A 22573-nucleotide genomic window follows, 5' to 3' on the forward strand; every position below is an offset into this window, starting at 1 on the left:
TTTTTTTGGGTTTTTTTTTTTTTTTTTTTTTTTTTCCCCTTTTTTCCCCCCCCTTTTTTTTTTTTTTTTTTTTTTTTTTCCTTTTCTTTTGTTTCTGCTGTAGTTTGCTTTGGAAAAGACATAAAATGCCTCTGGCTCCTTCAGGAAAGGATTGGTGATGGTGTGTAAATTCAAGTTACTATTACTATTTCCAAAACTGGGATTTTATTTCCCTGAAGAGGCTGAGATTTAAAACTGGATAAGAAAATATAATTTAGAGTGATCTTGATGCATGTCCCAACTACAGTTAAAACACTCAGTTGATATTATCTGGTTTCTGTGTTATTCACTACAGCTGGGGATGGCTATAGGTAAAGGAAACAACTTTAAGTTAATAAAAAGGCACATTAAACATGGGGAATGGGATCTGCTCATTATGAAAGGACTGAACTTTATTTTAGAAGGAAATAGTGTGATTTTCTTACGCGGTACATTGTTGTGCATTGAATTTAATAATGGGAGAAATAGCTGCAAAGAAAATGGCATCTTTTAAAGAGATAATGTAAAGGATTGGATAGCTAACTGTGTTTGAAATCTTGGAGCACTTCAGCATATATGTCTGTTTTAATTGTAACTTCAACTAGAATACCAGCATTTGCTCAACTTACAGTGAAAGAGAAATAGTGTAATTCTCCATTCTTGAAAGGTCTTTTTCCAAATCACAGTCTTCTGGAAATCAACTCAGTTCAGCTGAGCAACAGAGCAGCTATGTAAGCCCCTTGCCCATGTGTTATTTTCAAAGCTTCTAAATTCCAATGTATTATCACTGTTTTCTCTTTCTTGAAAACAAAGACAAATATTATATTTTATAATATTATACCAAATTAATATCTTACATAAAAATATTGCCTCTTCTAAATTTTTTTTGTATGTCAAAATTATTTAATGTCAATGTCCTAATTTTTCAGAGTCTCATTTTCTGCTGATTGCAGTGAAATTAATAGAAAAACAAGTCAGGAATATCTTCAATAAAATAAGTTAATTCATCTAAGAATATGGATATTTAGTCTAATATGAAAATATTTTTGTAAGAATATTTTCCAGCACTATAGAAAGCAAACCATGATTTGCAGGATTAACTCTGGCTAGGTTATTCAGATACACCTTAGCAATTTTATCTCATTTTTTTCTTAAAAAAAATTTTTAATAAAAAACATTATCATAAACTGGGGAAATTTACTCAGTGTTCACTTTTGAAGCCCTTCTTTAGGTTAGGTGACAGTGACTTACCTGTGTAGGCACATTAATTTTAGTGGAACACTGATTTGAATTGTGGTATCGTCATTTTTCTTGTTGATCCTGTAGCACTGAATTGCAGCTTCAGAATTTAGCTCTAATTTAGTAATTACAATTTCTACAAAAATATTACTTAAGTTTATCAATTTTAAAACCTAAAGAACCTCCTGTTTTTTTACTTAGATAATTTAGTAATGCCATTTTCCTAAATGATACTTCTATTTCACGCCTGCTGCTGCTGTTTTACTTGGAAAATTTGTTTGCTCTTCCCTAGGGATCCCATATGTTGGCTTGATTTATAAATCATATTTAATCTCCAATTATAAAGGGAGACTTAGCATGTTTGCTTCCTTGATGTTTGCAGTTTGTGTTTGATTGCTCCTCATCCTGTCATAATCGTTTTAACTGATTATCTGCATGTCCCTAAAAATGAGATATCCTCTGGATTTTTATGCTGATTTGCTCTTCTGATTGAAGGACTAGATATTTTTCTTCCTGCTATGCTTTCTCTCGCTGTGGAAAGAACAACTGCTGCAATAGCTTCTTCATGATTGTGTTTTCAGGCCATTTGGAAAAGATTCATCATTTCCAGAAAATATCTGAAGGTTTTAATTTTGAAAACCAGCAGCGAGAAGGTGTCTGTGTGTCTGTGCGGGGCTGCGGCAGCGTCTCTGCAGAGAAAGCTGCTGCCAGCCCTCACTGTGCTCCCAGGAGCTGCTCCCCGGTACCTCTGCTGGCTGGTTTCAGTCGCTCTTGGGGAAGGGCTGTGCTGCAGGATCAAGGCAATGTGCTGAGCTTGCTGATCCAAGCACAGGAAGGATTCATTCCATCCAAGTCAGTGTTAGAATTGCGAGATACAAACGAAAACAGCGACCTTATTCACCAGAGGTGTGTCCCTTAAGCCGTGACACAGACTGAACTTCTGATGACTGCAGCAGGGGATTTTGGGCTGAGTCACTGTCCAAGCTCATTCAGGCTGCTGAATTAGGTAACTCGAATTTGAAGGTTATGCTGTTTCTCCAGATTTTTTTTTTTAAATAGTAATTTAGAATACTTCTACAAAGCCTGCATTCTTAGTCCATGCAATACATCAACTATTTAACTAAATATTGTAGCAACTATATTATAATTTATATTAATTTATATTAATTTAATGGCCAAGTCATTTAAATAATTGTAAATAATAAAAAAAAGAAAAATAATTTGCATTCTTTTGGACATCTGCTTTAGAGTTAGACTATAAAATTGAGGTGGCAGCCACCTGTGGCATCTAATGCGCTCTTGTTTGTATTCACATAAAACTGAAATGAGATCCTTTACATTATTGCCATTAATGATAGCTAACATAAATACCGGTCTGTGATTTCAAATATTACAATTCTGGATCATTTTTCTGAAACATTTAGAAGCAACATGGGAAGAGAACATGGGAGATGAACTAATTTTGATACTGAGAGAACACATATCTAGCAAGCAAAAGTCAGAGAAGAAAAAGTAGGGAAGGGAACAAAACAAAATAATATCAATTCACTAAAATATATAATTAGAATGTATACCATGAGGACCAAAAGTGAAATTTATCTTGCATGTTTCTCTGATTCTTCTGTGACCAAGGTAGAAAAAAACCAAAATCAGGTAGTTTGTCTGACACGGATTGACTGGGAAGTTTGTCCAGAAATCTTGTATCCTTGTCTCTTCTTACCACGAAGGAGAGAGGAGGCCGAAGATCTGCAACACGTTATACAAGCATAGCCTTCAAAACAGATATCAAGGTGTATGTGGTGGTTACCTCTGGTTGTGAAAGAATTGTTCTGACTTTTAGGAGTTCATGCAGCTAACGGAAATTACTTATTCCAAAGACATTCCCACATTAGCTTGGTTCTAGACTTGCTTTTCATCCACCCACTCCCTCTGTGTTGCAAACCACAAACAGACTGAAAACAATGACAAAAAAAGATTTCTCTAGTTAGTATTGTATATAAAGTGACCAAAACTAAAGATTCCATCTGTTAAAACATACTACTCAACCAACTCCTTTACTAGTGAAAATATGTGCAGTCTGCCTGTTTCAGCAGTACCATATTGTGTGACCTAAAGCTTTATGTCCACCCTGGTTTTGATTTCTCACCTCAATATTCCTTTTACTGTCACTGGCAGGTATCAGCAGGAACTTGGCAGAAAGGCACCAGACCCAGCTTGTGATCCTGACCCAATTACTCTTGTTTTGCTGGTAGCTTTGCAAGAACAGGTTTAAGTGAATTGTGAGTTGGTGGGAGGTTGTGTGTTCTAGGTTTCAAATGCAGCTCTAAAATTTGGAAATACTTATTCCACCAGTTGTCTGAAAACATTGATAGAAGCAGCAATTGAGAGCAAAAGTTCCTCTCTGATCTTTGTAGAAGCCAGAAAGTAGGCCCTTTCAAATGGGAACCCTTATCTCTTACACAGCAGAGGTTCTTGTTCAGCTACAACTAAATGTTTGTTTGTTTGCTTAAAAAAATTAGATTTCCCTTGAAAAACGATGGTTCAAATTAAGAAAAAAAATATTTATAAAACTTAAAAGCCAGGTTCAAGAACCTCTGCACTTAAAACAAATTCTTAGGGTCTTAAAAATCCATAAACACCATGGGGTTCTTGCACTCCTAATTACGAATGTTTAGATTTTGCTGTTCATTTCCTCTGATTGAAATACTGCAGGATGAATTATTCATCCAGTATATACAGGGTCATGGAACTTAATCCCCTCCATTTATTTTAAGTGAATGTCATGTTTGCAAAAAGTGCCAGATTGACAGACATGATTCAACCCTTCTGATAACCTACACTTTGTATCTAAGGCTGCTTGGAAATAAAAACACTTGTGACAAGACTATTAGGTCAAGTCTTTCGCAGATAAAAGTCGGACATGAAAATTTGGGTGTTGGGGTTGTTTTTTGGTGGTTTTTTTTGGAGTAACATACTATAAAATCATGTAGAGTGAGATTTTCTCTATCCCTTCATCTTTTAATTCAGGTCAGAGGAAGGCTCTGACTGCTTTGTGGGTATGGCTCAAACCTCCCCTGAGGCAGAATTGCTGTCTGTGCTGGGCCAGTTCCTACCCATCCCAGTGCTGCCTGCTTGGCTGAGGGCATCTGTGGCATCCACAGAATCAGGGTTTTGAGTGGTAAAGCTTTGTAGCAGTGCAACAAAAATAAGAATGATTCACCAGTTCAGTGAGGCAGTGATGACAGACACCATTGGTGGCCTGTGACAGGTTGCAGCTGGTGGTCCCTACACAACTGTCTCCATATCCTGCCCTCAGTAGTTGGGGCAAGATCTTTCTGACATTCAGAATAGACTATAAAAACAACAGTTCTCACAACTTTGTTTTGAATAAGAGTGTTTGTGTGTGTAAAAAGGTTGTTCTGGCTGCTATAAATGTGCGTAGGTATTCTTTGAAAATAAGCTTTTACAAAAACTAGTGAATCTGTAGTCAATTTCCATCTATTTTATCAACAACAACCCAAGTGGCATTTACAGTATGATTCAATAGGAAACCTGGGCTTCTTCATGAGTTATAATTTGAAGACTTTGTGCCATAAGGCCACAGAACATATGTGTGATTGGATCAAATATTCATCAACAAGCCTGCTGACAAAGTATTTATCAATAATGTCTGCATTAATGTGAGGTGTTCAGGAGCTCAGATTTGCCTCAGATCATGCAAAGTCATCTGCTTATGGTTGTTGAGGAACCCCTGGTGGCCTTGTCTGTAGGAGATTGAGTAGACCAGGACATGGGCTGGAACATTGGTGGACCAGCCCATGAGATGCCTTGTTGGCACATTGCCTGGCACTGATCTACCCTGTACCCACTAACACATCCTTCCCAAAGCACAGCTAAGGGTTCCCAGAACATGAGCACTCATAAAGAGGAATCCTACTTAAAATGGGGCTTCCAGGCACAGCCTTGAACCCACTGCTTGGTACCAGCCTCCTTGGGAGTGGGAAAGCCTGAGGAACAGGGTGGATTCACAGAGTCCAAAAAACCTCTTTTGAGGTCTAGAAGCTGGTTTGTGCTGTCTCAATGGCTATGAGATTTCAGGGATTTGTCTCATATATTTTCTTCTTCCAGCACCCACTCCTTCAGGATTTCTGTACTCCTCTGTGCAGAATATGTTTGTGTTGTGGCTCTTGATATGCCAGCATTACAACCTGGCTTCAATGGCTCTACTGCACCTGTGCAAAAGTTTTTGTTGGTGCTTGTTACAAAAAACAGAGGTGCTCATTCTTGTTTCATGTTTGCACATTGGAAAAGCTTTTTAGGGCCACACTTTTTATTTCCAGTAAATTCAATGACATACTTTTCCATGTGATTCAAGAATTGTACTGATTTGCAGTGCAATTATTTGCAGGTTTGTATTAATTAGTATTGTTGCAAACACTGATATTTAAAGCTGAGGTTAAAGTGTAATCCTGAGTCACAGAAGGGGGCACGTAATACAAGTTACTGGTCAGATCTCATATTTGGATTTTCAAAAGAATAAGGCAAGTTCAGCTTCAACAAAGAATTTATCTATTTTGAATGACAATTATGTTGCTGCTGCAGCTGTATGTTTTGTACTAATTAATAGTCCTATTGGAATCTTGAGGCCAGGATCCCATTGCTGTCTCCTGCTGCTTTAGATTGCTGTACAGGTTTATATTGATGGAGTCCAGCAGAATTGCTGCTCTGTTTCCCAAATGATAATGAGAGGACAGTTAGACAGTGGAACTGTGAGCTACATGGGTAGGAAACTCATGAGCCTGAAAATAGACCAGTGCCCTTTTTGAAGGTAAATACTGGAAATCAGGCAGGTGCAATCCAGGCAGAAATTGAACAAGTGAAATATTAACACCATGTGAAGTTTTAGCAGAAACAAAAGTCTGTTTCATTTTTGAGCTTTGCACTATTCAGGTTGTGTCCAGTTGTACCATGTGATGATGCTACAGGATTTGATGAATCAATACACTTCTTTCATATCCAGATAGGAAACATTTTTGAGAAAAAATGTCACCCCAAATCCTAAAACAAACACCACACAAATTGAAACTTAAGCAAGATAAATGATCTTGGTTTGTACCTGTTGCGCTGAAGAAATATTTATGGGTGTGAAATAAACCACCAAACACTTTTTATTTGAATAAGGAGTCAATAATTGTGAAATCATAGCATAGCTGACTGAAGGACTCTCCCTTCTCTATTTAAATAGAAACCCTTCTCTCCAGCCTACAGAAGGACCTAGGAAAATAGCTTGCAGGAAAGAACCCAGCCCTGCAATTGTTTCATGCACAGAAGCCCTGTTGAAACCAGGAGAAGCTATGAGCAAAGAACATTTGCAAGTTTTTTATCCCAAGTATCTAGAAAACAGATTTTTAAAAGTCACCATCAATACTACTACTACTAAAGTTGTGACTCATGCTCTGAACAAACAGTTACCAAAGAGTTTAAGATGTTCCACCTCCCCCAGCTGCTGTTACCCCTTCACTCTGGGGAGTGTTGCTTTCAGATCTGTGCCCACACCTGCCTATGGCAGCTCAGGCTGAGCCCACCCTCCTTTGGGGCCAGGAAGGGTGAGGCACAGGGATGGGTCTGTCTCTCCTGCCGCTGGGATGGCTGTGGTCACTGCATACCCAGGTTAAACTGCCACAGCACCACCCAGCAGGGCTTGCAACAGTGACAACACTTTGTGTGAAATTTGGGAAAGGTAGGTAAATGTAGCAGTTCATCTACTCCAACCTGTGGAAATCATTGCCAAGTGCATCAAGGTGCTCAGTGAGAGAGAAGGGAGAGACTCATTACAAATCCCTCCAGTAGCTCTCAAGTGTAATGATCAGACACAAACATGGGCTTTGAGGAGTCCATGAACAACAGCTTGCAGGAAGGCAGGCAGGTGCACAGGGGCCTTAGCAGTTCCTGCCCCGCTCTTGTTGTGTGTTTCCTCATCATCTGCTTGTGGTCCCTGTCTGGGACAGGTTGCTGGGAGAGGTGTGAAGCACTGATCACAGTGGGGTAGCTGGTCTTAAAAGCAAAGCAGAAGGGGCCACTGAGCCCCTGAAATTCAGGGAGATGGTTATGGATTTCTCTCTCGGTGCCCTCGCTGGTCCTGGTTTTGGTACAAAGCCCCAGCAGCATCTGAGGGCAGTTATTTTATGCCAGATCCAATGTGTCTTACTCTCTTAGAAATCCTTTTCCTTTCCCTCTCCTTTCAGGCACCCAATGGCCTCCCGGCCGTCAGCAGTTTCGTGTCCGCACCAGCCATGCCCGCCTACGCCACACCGGCCCAAGTGTCACCTTACATGACGTACAGCGCCGCTCCATCCAGCTACATGGCGAGCCACGGCTGGCAGCACGCCGGGGGCACCCCGCTGTCCCCTCACAGCTGCGACATCCCCGCCTCGCTGGCCTTCAAGGGCATGCAGACTGCCAGGGAGGGCGGCCACTCTGTCACGGCCTCCGCTCTCTGATGCAGGAGCTGGTCCGGGAGCACCGTGAGCTCGATGGCTCCTTGGCCCCCGAGCCCAGCTCACGGACTGCTCCCTTCATGCTGGCCACACCTGGCACTTCTCCTCGTGACTTGTCTCCCCTAAGGCTTTTGGGATTAAAGAGCTGAAGGCAACATCAGAAACTGAGAGAAGTGTGGTGTTGCGCTCTTAAAGACTTTGTGTCCCTCAAAGGGCTCGTGGAGCCTTGTTCCACTCTCTCCTGGTCAAACCACACATATTTATTCTTAATCATCACAAACTTTCTAAATGTGCAATCGTTACTAAGATTTGTGCAAAAATCAATAAAGAAAAATCACCACAGAAAATTCTGCTATGCCTTGAATCAGCAGAGGTGGCTGAATGGGAAGTGTTTGCCAAATGCCTAGAGAACAACCCTTTAATTGATAAGATTATACAATCCACTGTTATTATGAGGTCCTTTGTTGTTGTTTTATTGGGTTTTGGTAATCAAATATAGAATGAAGGCAATAGGTGGCTTTCAGATTCTTCTGGCATGTTGCCATCGTCAGGCAGTAGTCAGATCTTTGTGATTTTATCCATTTGTAAATAGAGGCTTTTGACAGCATTTGTTTTCACCTTCCAGTACATTTCTTACCTTTTTCTTTTTTTTTTTTTTTTTTTTTAAAGTTAAGAATATTTCTAGTTATTTTCTATGTCTTTGCATGGTGGGGTGATAGGTGATGAGGTTTAGGTAGGTGTTTTTGGTCATGTTTTTGTGCCCACAGTGGAGGCTTCATCATCCTATGAGATAATTATCTCTTTGGCAGAAGAGCCAAAGGCAGGAATCCAGTTAAGTAACTCTCCAGTTATACCCAACCTCCCAGATTCATGAAACACCACATTCATATGAAGTATACAAACAGAAATATGGGTGGAAAATACCTGAATAAAACAGAAAACTGTAGAGGAAAATGCTGTTAGTGTGCAAGCTGTGCAAAGATGCTTAAAAAGCCCTATCAGTCAAAAACTCCACTGAGAAACAGAATTGTACCCTTATTCTCAGCTCATTTGTTCCAGATATGTTGTAATTTTTAAAGAGGACCTTGTCTTTAATTTCTGCTTTAATGAATGTAAAGTATGGCTCTTGGTAAAGTTTACATTATTGTTCTGAAGCATTTTTTGTCCCCTTATAAGTATACTGGTGGTGGTGCTACAAACAGAGATATTATTTAATATTAGCAAATTTCCTTTCTACATTTCTGTATGCAGTGGCAAGTACTCCATGCCAGATATTTTGCTTTAAACTTTAATCCCAAGAGAGCTAAAATTCTGATTTTTTGAAAATTTACATGTTTTCCTTGGGTAATAATAAAGTTCTGACTATTATTATACTTTTCCCATGCTGTAGGTATGTTCAGAATATGAATGTGGAAAAAAAAAAAAAAGCCTGGTGTGACATTTCATATCCATCATAGACTATTAATATATTGTGTATTTTTAAAAGTGTTTTGCAATAACTTAAATTACTGTAGACATAGTTAAAGCAAAGGAGAAAATACTATTCTTCATATATTGTTCTATCTGCATCCCATATTAAACACTAATTCAGTGAGAAAGTAAAATACATTTCCCCCTTAAAATATAGTTATCTTTTTGTGGATTTTCAGCTTTTGTCACCAAGACAGCTGTGGGTAAATTTTCGTAACAATCTAAGTAATCAGTATTTATGTCATGTACAGTGTATCCACTGAAATATGGATGGACTTCTCTGGCTGCCGCCACCTTTGCTTCTTGCACTAAAAAATTGTTAACAGAACTACATTTCTGTAAAGAACACAGATATTGTATTTTGGCCCCAAGGAAACAAAGATCTGATCTTGGATGTGATTAATTTTCTTCAGCCTCAAAGGTATCCAACAGCTGTTTAGCTTTAATGAGATGCTGAAATCCTCGTTATTCAGTAGAACACTTTTTCAAGAATGTTTCTTTGAAACCACTAAAGTTAAAGTGCACACAAGAGCATTTCCACTCTGCCACACTGTTAGTGACATGATGGATGCTCTTCTGCGTTTTTGCTGTTATAGCTGAAATAAGGTGAGCCTTAATACCATGAAAAAGAAATAATAATTTAATTTAATACCAGGCAAGCTCTTCACTAAAGACAAAATGGGGAAAAAATAAGAAAAAGATCACAAGTAGATAAGTGATTAAGTTGGCAGGAGGATTTTAGCTTTCAACTTAGTTGTTCTACTGGATTACAGAATTACTGAGTGAGTCTACCTATTGTTTTCCATAGAACTCAAACAAGGGGCACCAAAGGGAAAAGAAAACAAAAAATGAAGGAAGAGAAACTTTTCAAAGCACAGCTTTTTTGAGCTTCAAGACTTTGCGAGCCTGTAACAAAGTGTGCCTGTGTTAAAAATTTTCCAAATTTTCTTGAGTAATGTGAGGTCATTTCTGGAATAAAAGTTGTCTTTCCTGACATTCCAATGAGGAATTAGTGTGTTTTGGGAGACAGAGAGACAGATCCTTAGCTTGTATCAGTTATTTTCATTATCTTCAGCTAAATTAGGATAATTTATAAAACAAGGATGGGACATTATGTTAATTATTCTTCCCATGGGATACACCATCTTAAACCATTTTTGTTTGTGTTTGTTTAGGTACAGCTCTCCGCGCATCTGCCTGCTGTACATGATTCCTTACCCCTGAATGGGAAGTCAGCGGGGCCGCATGCAGAAAGTGTTGCTCAGAGTGAGCAACAGTGCCTGACCTTGGCTCTTGGTGAACTGCCTGTCATGGATTTTTTTTGGTGTGAAATTTCACATTTTTTTTTTAAATGCAGACTTCCGATGTAGAACAATCCTTTGCCCAAGGACTATTTCACTGCTTATACTCACGGGTAAACCGAAAACTGCAACATGTTCACTTATCACACAACTCTAAACCATTTTACATTAAATTAAAAAGAAAAAGGGAATTGTTTCCTAAAAAAAATAAATAAGGGTTAACTGCTGCTGTGAAGTACCCAGGTATAAATCTGGAGTGAACCCACTGAGGTGAATGGATACTTTTGGGAAATATTCTGTATATGTGGGTGCAGAATTAATTTTTTTAGTCTGAAAAGTCTACACTTCATTCCCAGAATGTTAAATGTTTCCAAAGAAATCAGTGAAGCCTAATAATACTCCCTTCAACTCAACTGTGTTTGCATGGTCCCAGTCCAGAAGATCTTTGGTGTAAAACAGAATTTCAGCCCACATTACATGAGGAGTTAATGGGGCATTGGGCTGGCATGTTCATAGGTTTGTTTTCCCATATCATGCTGTTTTCTGTTTTTGAATGTTTCTCCTTTTATCCAAGATCAGGCTGAGCTATTAACTGAAAAAAATCATGTTGGAAAGGATGTAAAACCAAAGGCTATATATGTATATACAGTATGTTTAAAGCATTTTATTTTTATATTTTGAATGCTCTAAATTAATAAAAGACAAATTATAAAGCATTTTGCTTTAGGTTTCTGAAATTATCTTGGTAGTGTCTTCTCTTTGGCCAAGTACTGATAATAAAATGCAACAACGAGGAACACTTGCCTTAAAAACATAAAGTTTAACAGAGCTAATTTTATTGATTTTTAGCTATGAAATAGCATAGGTATGAAAAGCCACTGTTGCCAAATTCAGACAAAAGAGAGGCTTATTGAGCATGTTAATACAGGCATTCTTTAAAGCGCTGAAAACACATTTCTATTTTTAGCTTTTTGTTGCTTTTCCAATGCATTAAATACTTGTGAGATGAGACTTCACATGTGAACTGACATTTTCAAGTAGCAATGCAGAAAGGTACTTTAGGATTGCCAAGGTAGAGGTTTGTACCTTCTTCAGAGGAAGAATATTATTGCTAACAGAGTGAATGTCGTATGGGGGAGATACTGAAACTTTGCAAGATATATGCTCGTTTGACAACAAACCAAGTTACATAATGAAGACATTTTATGTATATATATATATATATATATATTTATACATAAAATATTTTTTAACAGAATAATGCAAGATTTAAAATTATTTAAGGAGTTTTTTAAGAGAAAATGTAGAATGGCACAACTGCATGAACAGAAACTATGTCTTCAGTCAGCATAGCAGAATTTACTGTATTTGATGGAGTTGGAATGGCGAGTAAGAACGCAAGTATATCCCTGGAATATTTATATTTACAGTGACTGGGAAAAGGAAAAATTTTAGCTTTAGAGCAACTTTTTTTATCTACAGAAGGGTGCATTTCTTCGAGGGGTACAGCTAGCTACATACAACTGCAGATGTGCTACCTTGTTTCACCATTCCATGGTGGAAATGAAAGGCTAAAGGGGCAGTCAGGGGGCACTGAGCATTTTTATCACAGGACAGCTCTTTTGGGATAGTATATTAAAGTGGATAAAAGTTTTGCAGTAAAATCTCATATGCCTAAAATGACTTCTTTCTGCTAATTTATTTACTCATTTCTTCTATGAATCCCATGTTGGTTTGTTTTTTTATGCAACTTGATGCATACTAATTACTTTCAGTACCTTTGATCTGAATGAGATTTATATAATATATATGGCTAAGAACAAGTAGGATATTTAGCACTATGCATGTTTTTAAGGTTGTGGCTACTTGTGCTTGTCCTTTTCTATCCAAACTCCAAAGAATTTGAAAAGCTTTTATTGGAATGCTGAAATCATACTGGGCTGAACTGAAACTGGACCCAAGAGTGACTGAAGAGTTGCAGAGTATGGATAATTTTTTTAATGTGGAGTCAACGGAGCTGTCAGTTTACATTAGCTTAGTATCTGCCCCCCCCCGCCTCCAGCGTTATTCCTTTTTTTCCTTTTTTCAAGTACCCTGATAGTTTTTATCTTGCCATTTCAGCTGAAACTTTTAAAAAAGTATGTGATTACATAGGATGATTGTGTGTCAAGAAATTTCAGTTTGTCCTTTAAAAACTCAGTTTTAAGTTTGCTTTATATTTTCTCTTGGTCCAGCAAAACCATTACAAATGTCAAGTGCTATTTAATTATGCACTTACAGAAAAACATGCATTTAAATGTTTTCTTGGATCAGGACCTAGAGACCATATTTGTTTGGAATTGTATTAACATCAGTGCAATCTGAGGGTATTCAACACTATAAAGGATAAGAATCACTTTTGCTTTATTATAGTGTATTTTAGAATGCATGCAGTTTTAAAGAGTACATTTTTCAGAAATGCTCCTTGTGATTAACTGTGTCCTGAAGCCATGCATAAACGTATTCGTAAACCAAAAGCATCACTGCACCACCTGGAAGAAAAGATATTATTTTACTATGTAGAAAATCCAGTATTTTCAAAATTTTATAGAGCATTTCTAGTGTAACATAAACAAGAATATGGCAAAACCTTATTTACAAAATGAATAAGTCTATTTCCTGAGTTCACTAAAAATTCACCAATTCATAAACCATAGCAGTTTTACTTAATATTAGATCTTAAAGTTGATGTAAATAGCTTTTATATTAAATCAAATTCACTCTCAGTGTGATTTTTCCTAATACTTTTTCAAGATTAATGTTTTCCTTTGTTCTTTTAAAAGTGAAACTTTTAGTCTGAATATATGTATATTTGTGTGCCTGTTTAACAAGATTTGGCCATGAAAGAGCAACTTGACTGGTGGAATGGCAAAAATTCATCTTCAGGATGATAAGAACACTTCCAGGTAAGAGTCAAGAGAGGTTTTTACCTGTTTTTTCACTATGTCTAAAGCAGAAAATCACAGTGTGGAAGTGAGTATAATCTTCCCTGGCTACAAATCCACAGGTGAAGTTTTGATCTAATGAAATGGCATTATTTGCTAGAATTGGTAACAGTATAAAATCCCAGTTTGAAAGCCATAAAATATCTTTACTGTTAGTGAAGCCAGACTGTAACTGGGTTGTGAGAGATTAAAAAAGGGAACATTTATATATATAACTAAACACATAGAGAAGCTTCTAGTTGGAGAACATGGATAAAGGGAACCAGACTGCATGAGTAAAAATATATTATTTGTGAGTGCCTGCACTGTGGCATAAGTATCTTCTTGCCTTTGCCTTTGCCTGTTGGTGCAGTTGGCAGCTTGGAGTGGCATCTCTAACAAATGAGGCTTCTGCTGAACTGGACTCACCTTTCTAGGGATAGGCTAAGACAACCAGGCACACAGAATTACTCCATCAGTTTCTCCATATCATTTATCCTAAGGAACCATCACCAGACTTGAAATTCTCAATGAAAAGGAACTCACAGAAAGCTAGACAGAGCAGATGTTTGCAAAAGGCTTTGACGGACAAACAAATCATAGACACAATGTCTAAGATGTGATCTGAACCCAAATCAAGGCTGAGTCCAAATCTCATACTGTGTGATTTGTTTGTGTATCTCTTTTCCTGTAAACACTCACATGTTAGAAGAAGGAATTACCTTCCAGTCATAATAAAGACTGTATTATTGTTTCATCAGAAAGTTAAACCTATATGTTAGTTAGCCAATATAACTACAGAAGTATTTAGAATGAAGTTCACATGTAACTGACTTGCTGGATGTGGGCCAGAATGCATAGTCATCTGTAAGATGGAAAATCTTATTCCAAAATCTGCTATGCTAAGAGGTACTGGGAAAGCTAAACACTGCCTTCTCTTTGTCTTGTATGTAATCTAGTATCTTTGGAGTGTGAGGGAAAAGGCTTTTAGCTCCAGAGCTCCTTGTTTCCCCTCCCCACCTTCTTCCTCGCCCTGCACAACAACCAGGCATGGTCTAGTACTTAGCCAGATGGATTGGATACGCAAACATTTACAGACAAACCTAATGCCTCCTTTATACTGCAGAACAGGCTCTGTACCTACTTGCTTTACCTATGTGTGTTCTTGCATATTAAACAACCAGCTTGAACAACTGGAAATACAATTTCATGGGAATGGGATACTGTTCAAATTGGGACTTCTGCTCTTTTTGATGCAGACTGCCTTTGTGGGCTGACAAAGTCTGAGGGCCCAGTGCTTTGCTTTCATGGTTAATCAAAACCAGTCAGGAAAAAAACAACTCTAAAAGCCAAAGAAGATACAGCTTTCAATCACTGTGCTCCCACATTTGGAGTAATAATTGGTAAGAAGTGGTCAAGGAACAACCCCAGTTTTAAGATATCCTTGTTCTCTTAGTTTTCCAGGGCCATACAAGTCTCTTCCCAACTCTGCTATCAGCTTTTTAGTGTCTGCCCCCATAGAGCATAAGAGAAGTAAGTAACTGGAATTTGATATGCTTGGGCTGTGCCTTGACTAGTTGAGTGCATTTTATGGAGAGACTCTAACCTGCATTTAGGCTGACTTCACATAGGTATGGAATAGCGCTAATGAACTCAAAAGATCACATTAGGAGGAATAGGAAACTTAAAGAAACTTCCAAGAGTGTTACAGTTCTGTCATTTGCATGTACTTTGGTTTGGTCATAAATAAAACAGTTGCACGAACCAGCACTTACTTGGATCCGCAATTCTCTGATGCATATGTGTAAATTATTTTTTTTAGACACATATTTAGCCAAATCCATTTGTGATACTACTAGATGATGCTATTTTAAAAAGAAACCATTCAAAGTGAAAGATATTTTGATTCATTTATTTGACTGATATTTACTACATTTTCTCAAGAAACTGTAAAAATGGGAAGAGAAAGCCAGAACAAAAGCAAAACAGAAATGACAGAAGGAAAATTACCTGGACCGAGCCTCATGATCTTGGGAAGCAAGCCTTTGTACAGAGCCAGAAATCTGTAGCAGAAGAATAACAAACAAAACATTTCAAACAATATTCTTGCTCTAAAAGAAGAACGAAATTGTAGCATATGTTTGTTAAAATGCTGGCAGAGCACTTAGAGGCAATTATTTGAAATTACACATGTTCAATAGCAGGCTGTATCTGGATTTTAACATTTTACAGAGGCAGATCAGATGAAGAGAAAAAGTTAATCAATGTTCAGTCACAAAAGCAATGTTGTGAGCTTAGCCAATCAGAAATATGACTTTAATCAGTGAGATGGGTTTACTTTCAAGACAAGTCTGTTAACAACAGCTGCATATAGGGACAAAATGACTGATATAATTGAATATCAAAGCCACAACTCAGTCACCACTTGAGAAATATTTTTAAAAGTTGGAAAATGTTATTACCACAAGGATCTGTCTCCAGTTTAATTATTTCAGCTATAATTTTAAAGGTACAGAGGCCTGCATAATTAAAATTAGATTAAATTGAGAAATAATATGTTTTCTGTTCATATTTTCCTTTTACAAAATGAAGAGTTAAAAAAATTACAGATGAGATATATGAAGCATTTACTTGGGGAACATAAATTTTGACAATGTGATAATCATTTTGTAACTCTCTTGTAGAAGCTCATATGTAGTAGGAAGATATGTCCTTGTAATTCTAAAATAAATTTTCAAAATGCTACATTGGGCTCTTTTGATAAGTGAGTTCAGGGTGGCTTAGTGGTCCTCATCAAATTTGAAATACAACAATGTGGTTTTATGGGCCCATACGAACTAAAACAGAGGTCTGGACATTTATTAAAATAAGAATGTTTTACCCTTCCTCTTTATAGACTGTTGCCATAGTTTTAAAACAGGTTCTGTACTTGATCTCTCCAGGAACTGGCTGTGGTCCTTGAATCCTACTTTTTGCAACATCAAAAGGAATGTTAATAATTGAGGCTATTGTTCCTGAGACTAACCCAATTCCAAATTTCCTCAAAAACTCCAAATTTGGATCCTACAAAAAAAAAAAAAAAGAAAAAAAAAGGAAAGAAAGAATAAAAAGGGAAATGGAAAGACCTGTGCAGGTTAAGCACTATAAAGTAATAAGCATTTAATCAGAAAACTCACACAACACACTCGTGTTATTTTAGCGGAACACATTAGGATTTCCTATGCTGGAACTTGTTTTCTTGACAATCCTATTGGCTATGTTTTTACACATGGTCTAAATTGCTGAAGTACACATTTCCTCACACAGGATTTATAAACACAGTTCATAAAGAAAGACTGGTATGGCATATGGGGATGATTTGTATAATTGGGCTTCACAATGTACTTAGTATTACTGTATCAAAACAGGAGAAATCCAAGCACACTATTAGCTAATTGGCCAGAATATTTTACAAATGACAGCAACTTCCACCATGAAGCCTACTAAAACACTCATTTGTGTGTTGGACCCCCAAATGCTAAATTAAATAAAGACTAATCTCAGTCTGCTGCCATTCCCCTCCAGGTTTTTTACATTTATTTTCACATGTAGCTGATCCACTGTACTGAGAAGTGCTAGCTTCCTGTTATTAACAATCCAACTCGGCACAACGGCAAGAGAGCCTCCACGTTCTGCGCATTATAAACGGTGGTAATTCACTCAGCTAATTGGCTGAAGAATTTACAACAGATTGTTTCTGAACCCTACTATATGCACACGGTAAAAGTTAGAAGTAGGTTAGAAGTGCATCTAAAAATTTCTTTGCTCACTCACAGTCCACAGTTCAACTGGGTTTTATTTGATCTTTTAGAAAGACCTCCTACTTTGGCATTTCTATGACATCAAAGAACCCAGAGTTTATCTGGGAGTCAAAGTCCCTTGAAGAAGGTTTAATCCTATTTCTCTAAGTAGGAAGTCACAGGCAAGCGTGTTCCAGAACATTTCCTATGCACATAATTTGGTTTTGCTTCGGTTTTTAACAGAAGGACACTTTTTTGCTACATCAGATTCTTTATATGGAGCTTACTTATGTCACGAAGGTGCTTTAATTATAGAAAATCATTATTAAAATAACAAATGATCTTGCCGTGTATAACATTGGCACAATGTTAAAATATGACAGTTTTTTGTTTCCTAAACCTATATGTTTTTAAATGAAACAGAAACCAAGAAAGAAGTTTTCATTTCCAGATTATCGATAAGAAAATAAATTAAAACTTCCATAATATACATTGAATGAAGCCCATACAGGTGTTAAGAAAGAAATGTCAAATCAACAGAGCCCTTTATTACTTGCAGAAAAACTCATACCTCGATTTAACAAAACATGAAACATACTGATAATAACTTAAAAATTAGAATCGGTTGTGGTACAAGAATAGTAGTCCTTTTTTAGCAAAGATCTTAGCAAAAAATTTCTGTTCATTCTGTACATACAGTGATTTAAATGCAAATAAAATAAAGCCCATGTTTCTGGTATCTAGAGAAGAAAAGAAGACCCCTTTTGCCCATTCACAAAACTGGACTCTAACCAAATGTACCATAGTCAACACCTGCTTTGCTATAACTTGATTTTTTTAATCATAAACCTCATGGGCAAGGTTTTTCTATGAAATTCATCACTGTAATATCTGGATAATTTAATTAGTATAAAGATTCAATATAAATTTATGTGTCAAAAATTAAAAGTAATTTTTTTCAAAAAGCTGAGCTTATTCCACTACTCCTTCTGATCTAGTCTTCTCCTAAATCAGCTTGGCTTACTAGTTTTTCAAGTCCATTGCACCACATGCACTTTTCACTCTCTATTCCTATACAGAACTTCTCTGTTGGCATGGATCTGAAAGGTACTAAAATAAAACTATTGTCTGCTATTTTGCTTACTCACCAAGCTGAGTAGCCCATTTGGGTTTCCCATCTCTTCTTTCCCTCTAGAAGTTCAGAGCCCCTTTCTCTTACAAGACACACATCACCTACATCATCCTACATCATCCTACATCATCCTACATCATCCCTGGCCTGGACAGCCCTTGTAACAGGAGGCACATCTGCAGTGGCTGGGGCTGGCAGCACCCAACTTGAAATGAGTCCTGCAGTTGGCTACGTTACAAAGGGGGCTTTTAACAGGTGTGAGGAAATTTCATACTGTTGAGAAATGTGGCAGCCACTTGGAGGTGGTAGTGAGCAAAGGTTTTAATGGAACTAATGTTTAAAAGAAAATCTAGTTATGATAAAAAATTGCAAAGCTGCTGGACACCTATGAAATGTGCTATAAAAGTAGATGCCATTTGAAAAATAATTTCATTGATAGGGCAGAAGCATAGCTGCTATTTCTCTATGGTTGGTAAATTAGTGGCCACTGAAAGAAATCAGGCTTATTTCATTCTCAGTAAACAGAGCACAAGGTTGGCTGTAAATGGTCTGTTTAGCAGAATAGACTGAACATCTGAAAAATTATTCATTAAGGACATTTACAACCCACACATGTCATTGATATCATTTGACCACTCTATTTATAAGATTTATTGTCTTTGGCAAAATAGGCAGCAAACATCCCTAACTGGGATGCAAATTTAATGCACAGTTTAGCTGACAGCTAAAAGGTTCATTCAGAGATTTTAATACATTTTCAACTTATGTTAGAGATGGTGGAGAGCAAATATATAGTCAATAGTCAAAATTATTTCACAAATGTAGTATTCTAATTTCACAATTTTTATATATTATAATTTTTATATATTATAATTTTTATATATTTGTCAATATTACAAGACTGGCTTTAGGACTTTCTTTTCTGGCAAAATATACAAAGTTAACAAACTAGATTTTGTCATGAAATCAAGTATGTGAGAAATCTAAACAAATTAACAACTGTTAAGTATTTTTCAGACTAACTGCAAACCAGCTTCTACCAAATTCCTTGTACAGGTTTGATAGCTCTAAGCCTCTAGTACCTGCCCACTGACAGAAGAGATTTGTTACAGGTCATAAATTATTGTCAAATACTTCCATTTAGCAGTCACTGAAGTGAAATGCAATGCATGTAAGTACTTGAGACATAATGTTGGCTAGCACCAGCCAGATGAAGCCTGATCTACGTCTTAAATTCAGGGTAAGTTTTGCATTGATTTTAATGGAAGTCTGATCAGAATTACTGGCTATATCTGTACAGACTGTCTATGGCACTGATGCTGGCAGGCCTGAAGAGTCCTCTTAGCTTTATTAGCGCTATAGAATACTGTCACCATTCAAAACAGACTGGCTGCCTGAAGCCAGCCCGTTAGGAAGGGTTCCTTGCCTTCCCTGGTTCCTAAGCCACACCCAGGAGCTGTGCTGGCTGGACAGGGCTGAAGCTGTGCCCGGGAATGTTTAACAGCACGGGCAGCTGAGTTTCAGCATTGCCACTCCATTTACCAGCACAGACGCAGTCACTGTGCAAGTCACCAGGTAGGTAAGGCACTGTGCACTGGTTAAGCACCAGGCAAACCCCTCCACTTATTTGCAGTTAATCCCACACTGCTTAAATTGCCTTTTGATTCTGCTAATATTTGAGGAGACCTGGGTCACCAGCTGACATTGAAGTAATTTCCCTTTTGTTTTCTACATATATTTAAACCCATGTTGTAGATGTTAAAATTTTTCTGCATTGTAAAAAATCTGTATAAAGTACTAATTTCCTTTAGATCATAAAGCTCTGAATCTTTCTAATAATGTAATACTTGTTTCCTATTTTTTAAAATCTGAACGGCTAGGAAAGCATGCTTATGCCAAATATTATTACTATTCAATTCCTATGCAAGAACATTTCCCATGATTCCCATAGAAACTACACGCTAGTCTCTGTCCTTACCTGCATATTTTCCTGAATTTCCTGCACAGTGATTATAATTTTTTAATCTTTTGATGAACACAAAAGTGTTTACTCCTATCTTAGTAACAAGCTGTGCCTGTGCCTGGAGTTTTTAGAATGTGTGACTAAAGTGCACTGTAAAATATGCTTAGATACACTGTAAGAAACTTGTAGAAACTTGTGGGTCAGCTGCCCTTGAACAATTCAATTTACTGTAATAATCTGCAAATAAGAAGTGGAGGTTTTCTCCATTTACACAACGCTGCCAACAAAAATACCAGGCTACTCAGAAGTGCAGAAAAAAAAGAGGTGTTACTTCATATGGGAATAGAAACCGATCCCTTTTGATGTGAATTGCACCTTCTTACACGTATATCACTACGTACTACACCTGTGACTGTTTAACTGTCATCATCTAAAAATCACATTAGTGAAAACAGACTTCAATAAGTAGCATACTTGAATCATTAATAGACCATTAGTTGTTTCTCACACAGTCATTTAGAAAGTTGCTGATATTACCATGTTTTCATTTGTAAAGTTTCCTTTTGTGGTAAAGGGAATGTTTGTTTCCTTTGTTATTCAAAGTAATATAGGACTATCAAAATTTCTTTAAGAGAAATTACAGCTATAATGGTTTTTTTTTTCTTTAATTATAAATGATATAAAGTCCCTGTGCATGACCCTTTACATCCTGTTTTGTACTGTCTCTCTCCCATAAGGATGAAACTTTCCTGTCATCCTTCAATACTAGGTTGAACTCTCTTTTGAGTAAATAGGTCCAGTGCTTGGCCAGAATGACCTATATCCTGCAGCTCAGCCACCTCTGCAAGCTTAGCCCATATGTGAATATTGACAGAAGTTCTAGAAACTGATTTTTCTCTTCTAAGCCAGTTTGCTACGAAAAAATTTGCATACATACCAAACATAAGCACAACATGTCTGTATCTCATTTCTGCTCTTTTGCACTGCTACCATGCTATAAAGGGAAATTCATAAAAACAATAATACAAACATGACTACACTCAGCTTTGCTTAAAAAGTGAGAAGATCGAGTCCTTAATTTGCTTCCATTAAAATGCTATGGATTTCTGCAAAACAGGGATAGGTTAGTCACTGTTTATCACTAAATACCACAGCTTTGCACAGAAAAATAGAGTGTGAATAAAAATGTCAAACTTCGCATCTGATTGTCTATTGCATTGTATGAAGAACTTACTTTATTGACTGGAAGAATGCTTTTCACATTGAAGTAGAATCCAAAGTAAACCATGTTAAAAACTCCGTGACGGCCCAGTGTTGCAGTAAGGCCTTTGTTGAGTCCTTGGAAGCCCAGACCACCGGTTTTTATGATCTGCTGAGCTTGAACAAAGCTAGATGGTTGCTACACAAGTTAAGCAAAAGAAGGAAGAGATCATCTTTACAAAACGAAAACAATAAACATAGCATCATTTCTATGCTGTTGACAAACACAGTGTTGCCAATTTTTGCAATTTTATAGTAAGTATCACTGTATTTGTTATTTTCCCTTTCCTGTGACCAATAAAACCCACAACTTTAATTAAAAAAGATTCCTCATTTTTCTGATTGCAGAATAAGATGAAAGCAGAAACTGAGTACTGTAAAAGAGTAGTACTTTAACAGCTTTCCATTTCATAAAAGACAAAAAGGAAAGAACTGCCTCATGTCAGACAGAATCTGCCTGACTACATGCACCTTTGATCTTTTTTTGAATATACCGTGATATTCAGAATTAGCTATTCCCCCTCTGAATATTTTACATATTTTAGCAGCTTTATAGAAACATTACTTTCAAAAAGATGTTGAATAGAGTTTGGCTTTCTCCAATGCATAAAGCCAAAAAAAGCCATAAAGCCATAAAGCTCTGGGTAACCAAATCTATAATTAGAAAGGCAAAACATGACTTCCACTAGGAGGTTCAGACATGAAAATATAGAAGAATTTTGACTACACCACCGTGAATACCACTAATTTCAATACACTTATTTGTTTAATAGCTTTCCATTTCAAAATATCGCTGTGGTAGATCAACAGCATCAGCCAAATGATGCTACTATATCTGACACAGCATATGACTGCTTATTTAAGTGGCTGATGAGTTTAATCTTTAATACAAAGTTTCATTTTGTTTTTTCATATTTCGCAACTAATATAATCCTGCTAATGGTCTGCATA

At 37.1% G+C, this 22573-nt stretch overlaps 2 protein-coding genes across 4 annotated transcripts in view; one reads left to right on the top strand and one right to left on the bottom strand.

The window, feature by feature from the left end:
• Positions 1–7757, top strand: part of PAX9 (paired box 9) — an 18931-nt gene extending 11174 nt beyond the window's left edge. Inside the window, exon 7 of the mRNA XM_041471810.1 lies at positions 7503–7757. Within this exon, the coding sequence (XP_041327744.1) occupies positions 7503–7757 (255 nt within the window). The remainder of the gene's footprint in view (positions 1–7502) is intronic.
• A 5154-nt stretch (positions 7758–12911) lies between these two features.
• Positions 12912–22573, bottom strand: part of SLC25A21 (solute carrier family 25 member 21) — a 237352-nt gene continuing 227690 nt past the window's right edge. For 2 of the 3 annotated variants that reach the window (XM_041472081.1, XM_041472083.1), the window contains exons 7-10: positions 21597–21761; positions 16370–16551; positions 15499–15551; positions 12912–13056 (exon numbers count right to left, since the gene is read on the bottom strand). In XM_041472081.1, coding sequence (XP_041328015.1) covers positions 12977–13056; positions 15499–15551; positions 16370–16551; positions 21597–21761 — 480 coding nt within the window. In that variant the 3' untranslated portion in view covers positions 12912–12976. The remainder of the gene's footprint in view (positions 13057–15498; positions 15552–16369; positions 16552–21596; positions 21762–22573) is intronic. The other variant, XM_041472082.1, reaches the window with a different exon arrangement.

Source organism: Pyrgilauda ruficollis, unplaced genomic scaffold (assembly GCF_017590135.1).
Source record: "Pyrgilauda ruficollis isolate IOZ18807 unplaced genomic scaffold, ASM1759013v1 scaffold28, whole genome shotgun sequence".
NCBI classification, from domain to species: Eukaryota; Metazoa; Chordata; class Aves; order Passeriformes; family Passeridae; genus Pyrgilauda; species Pyrgilauda ruficollis.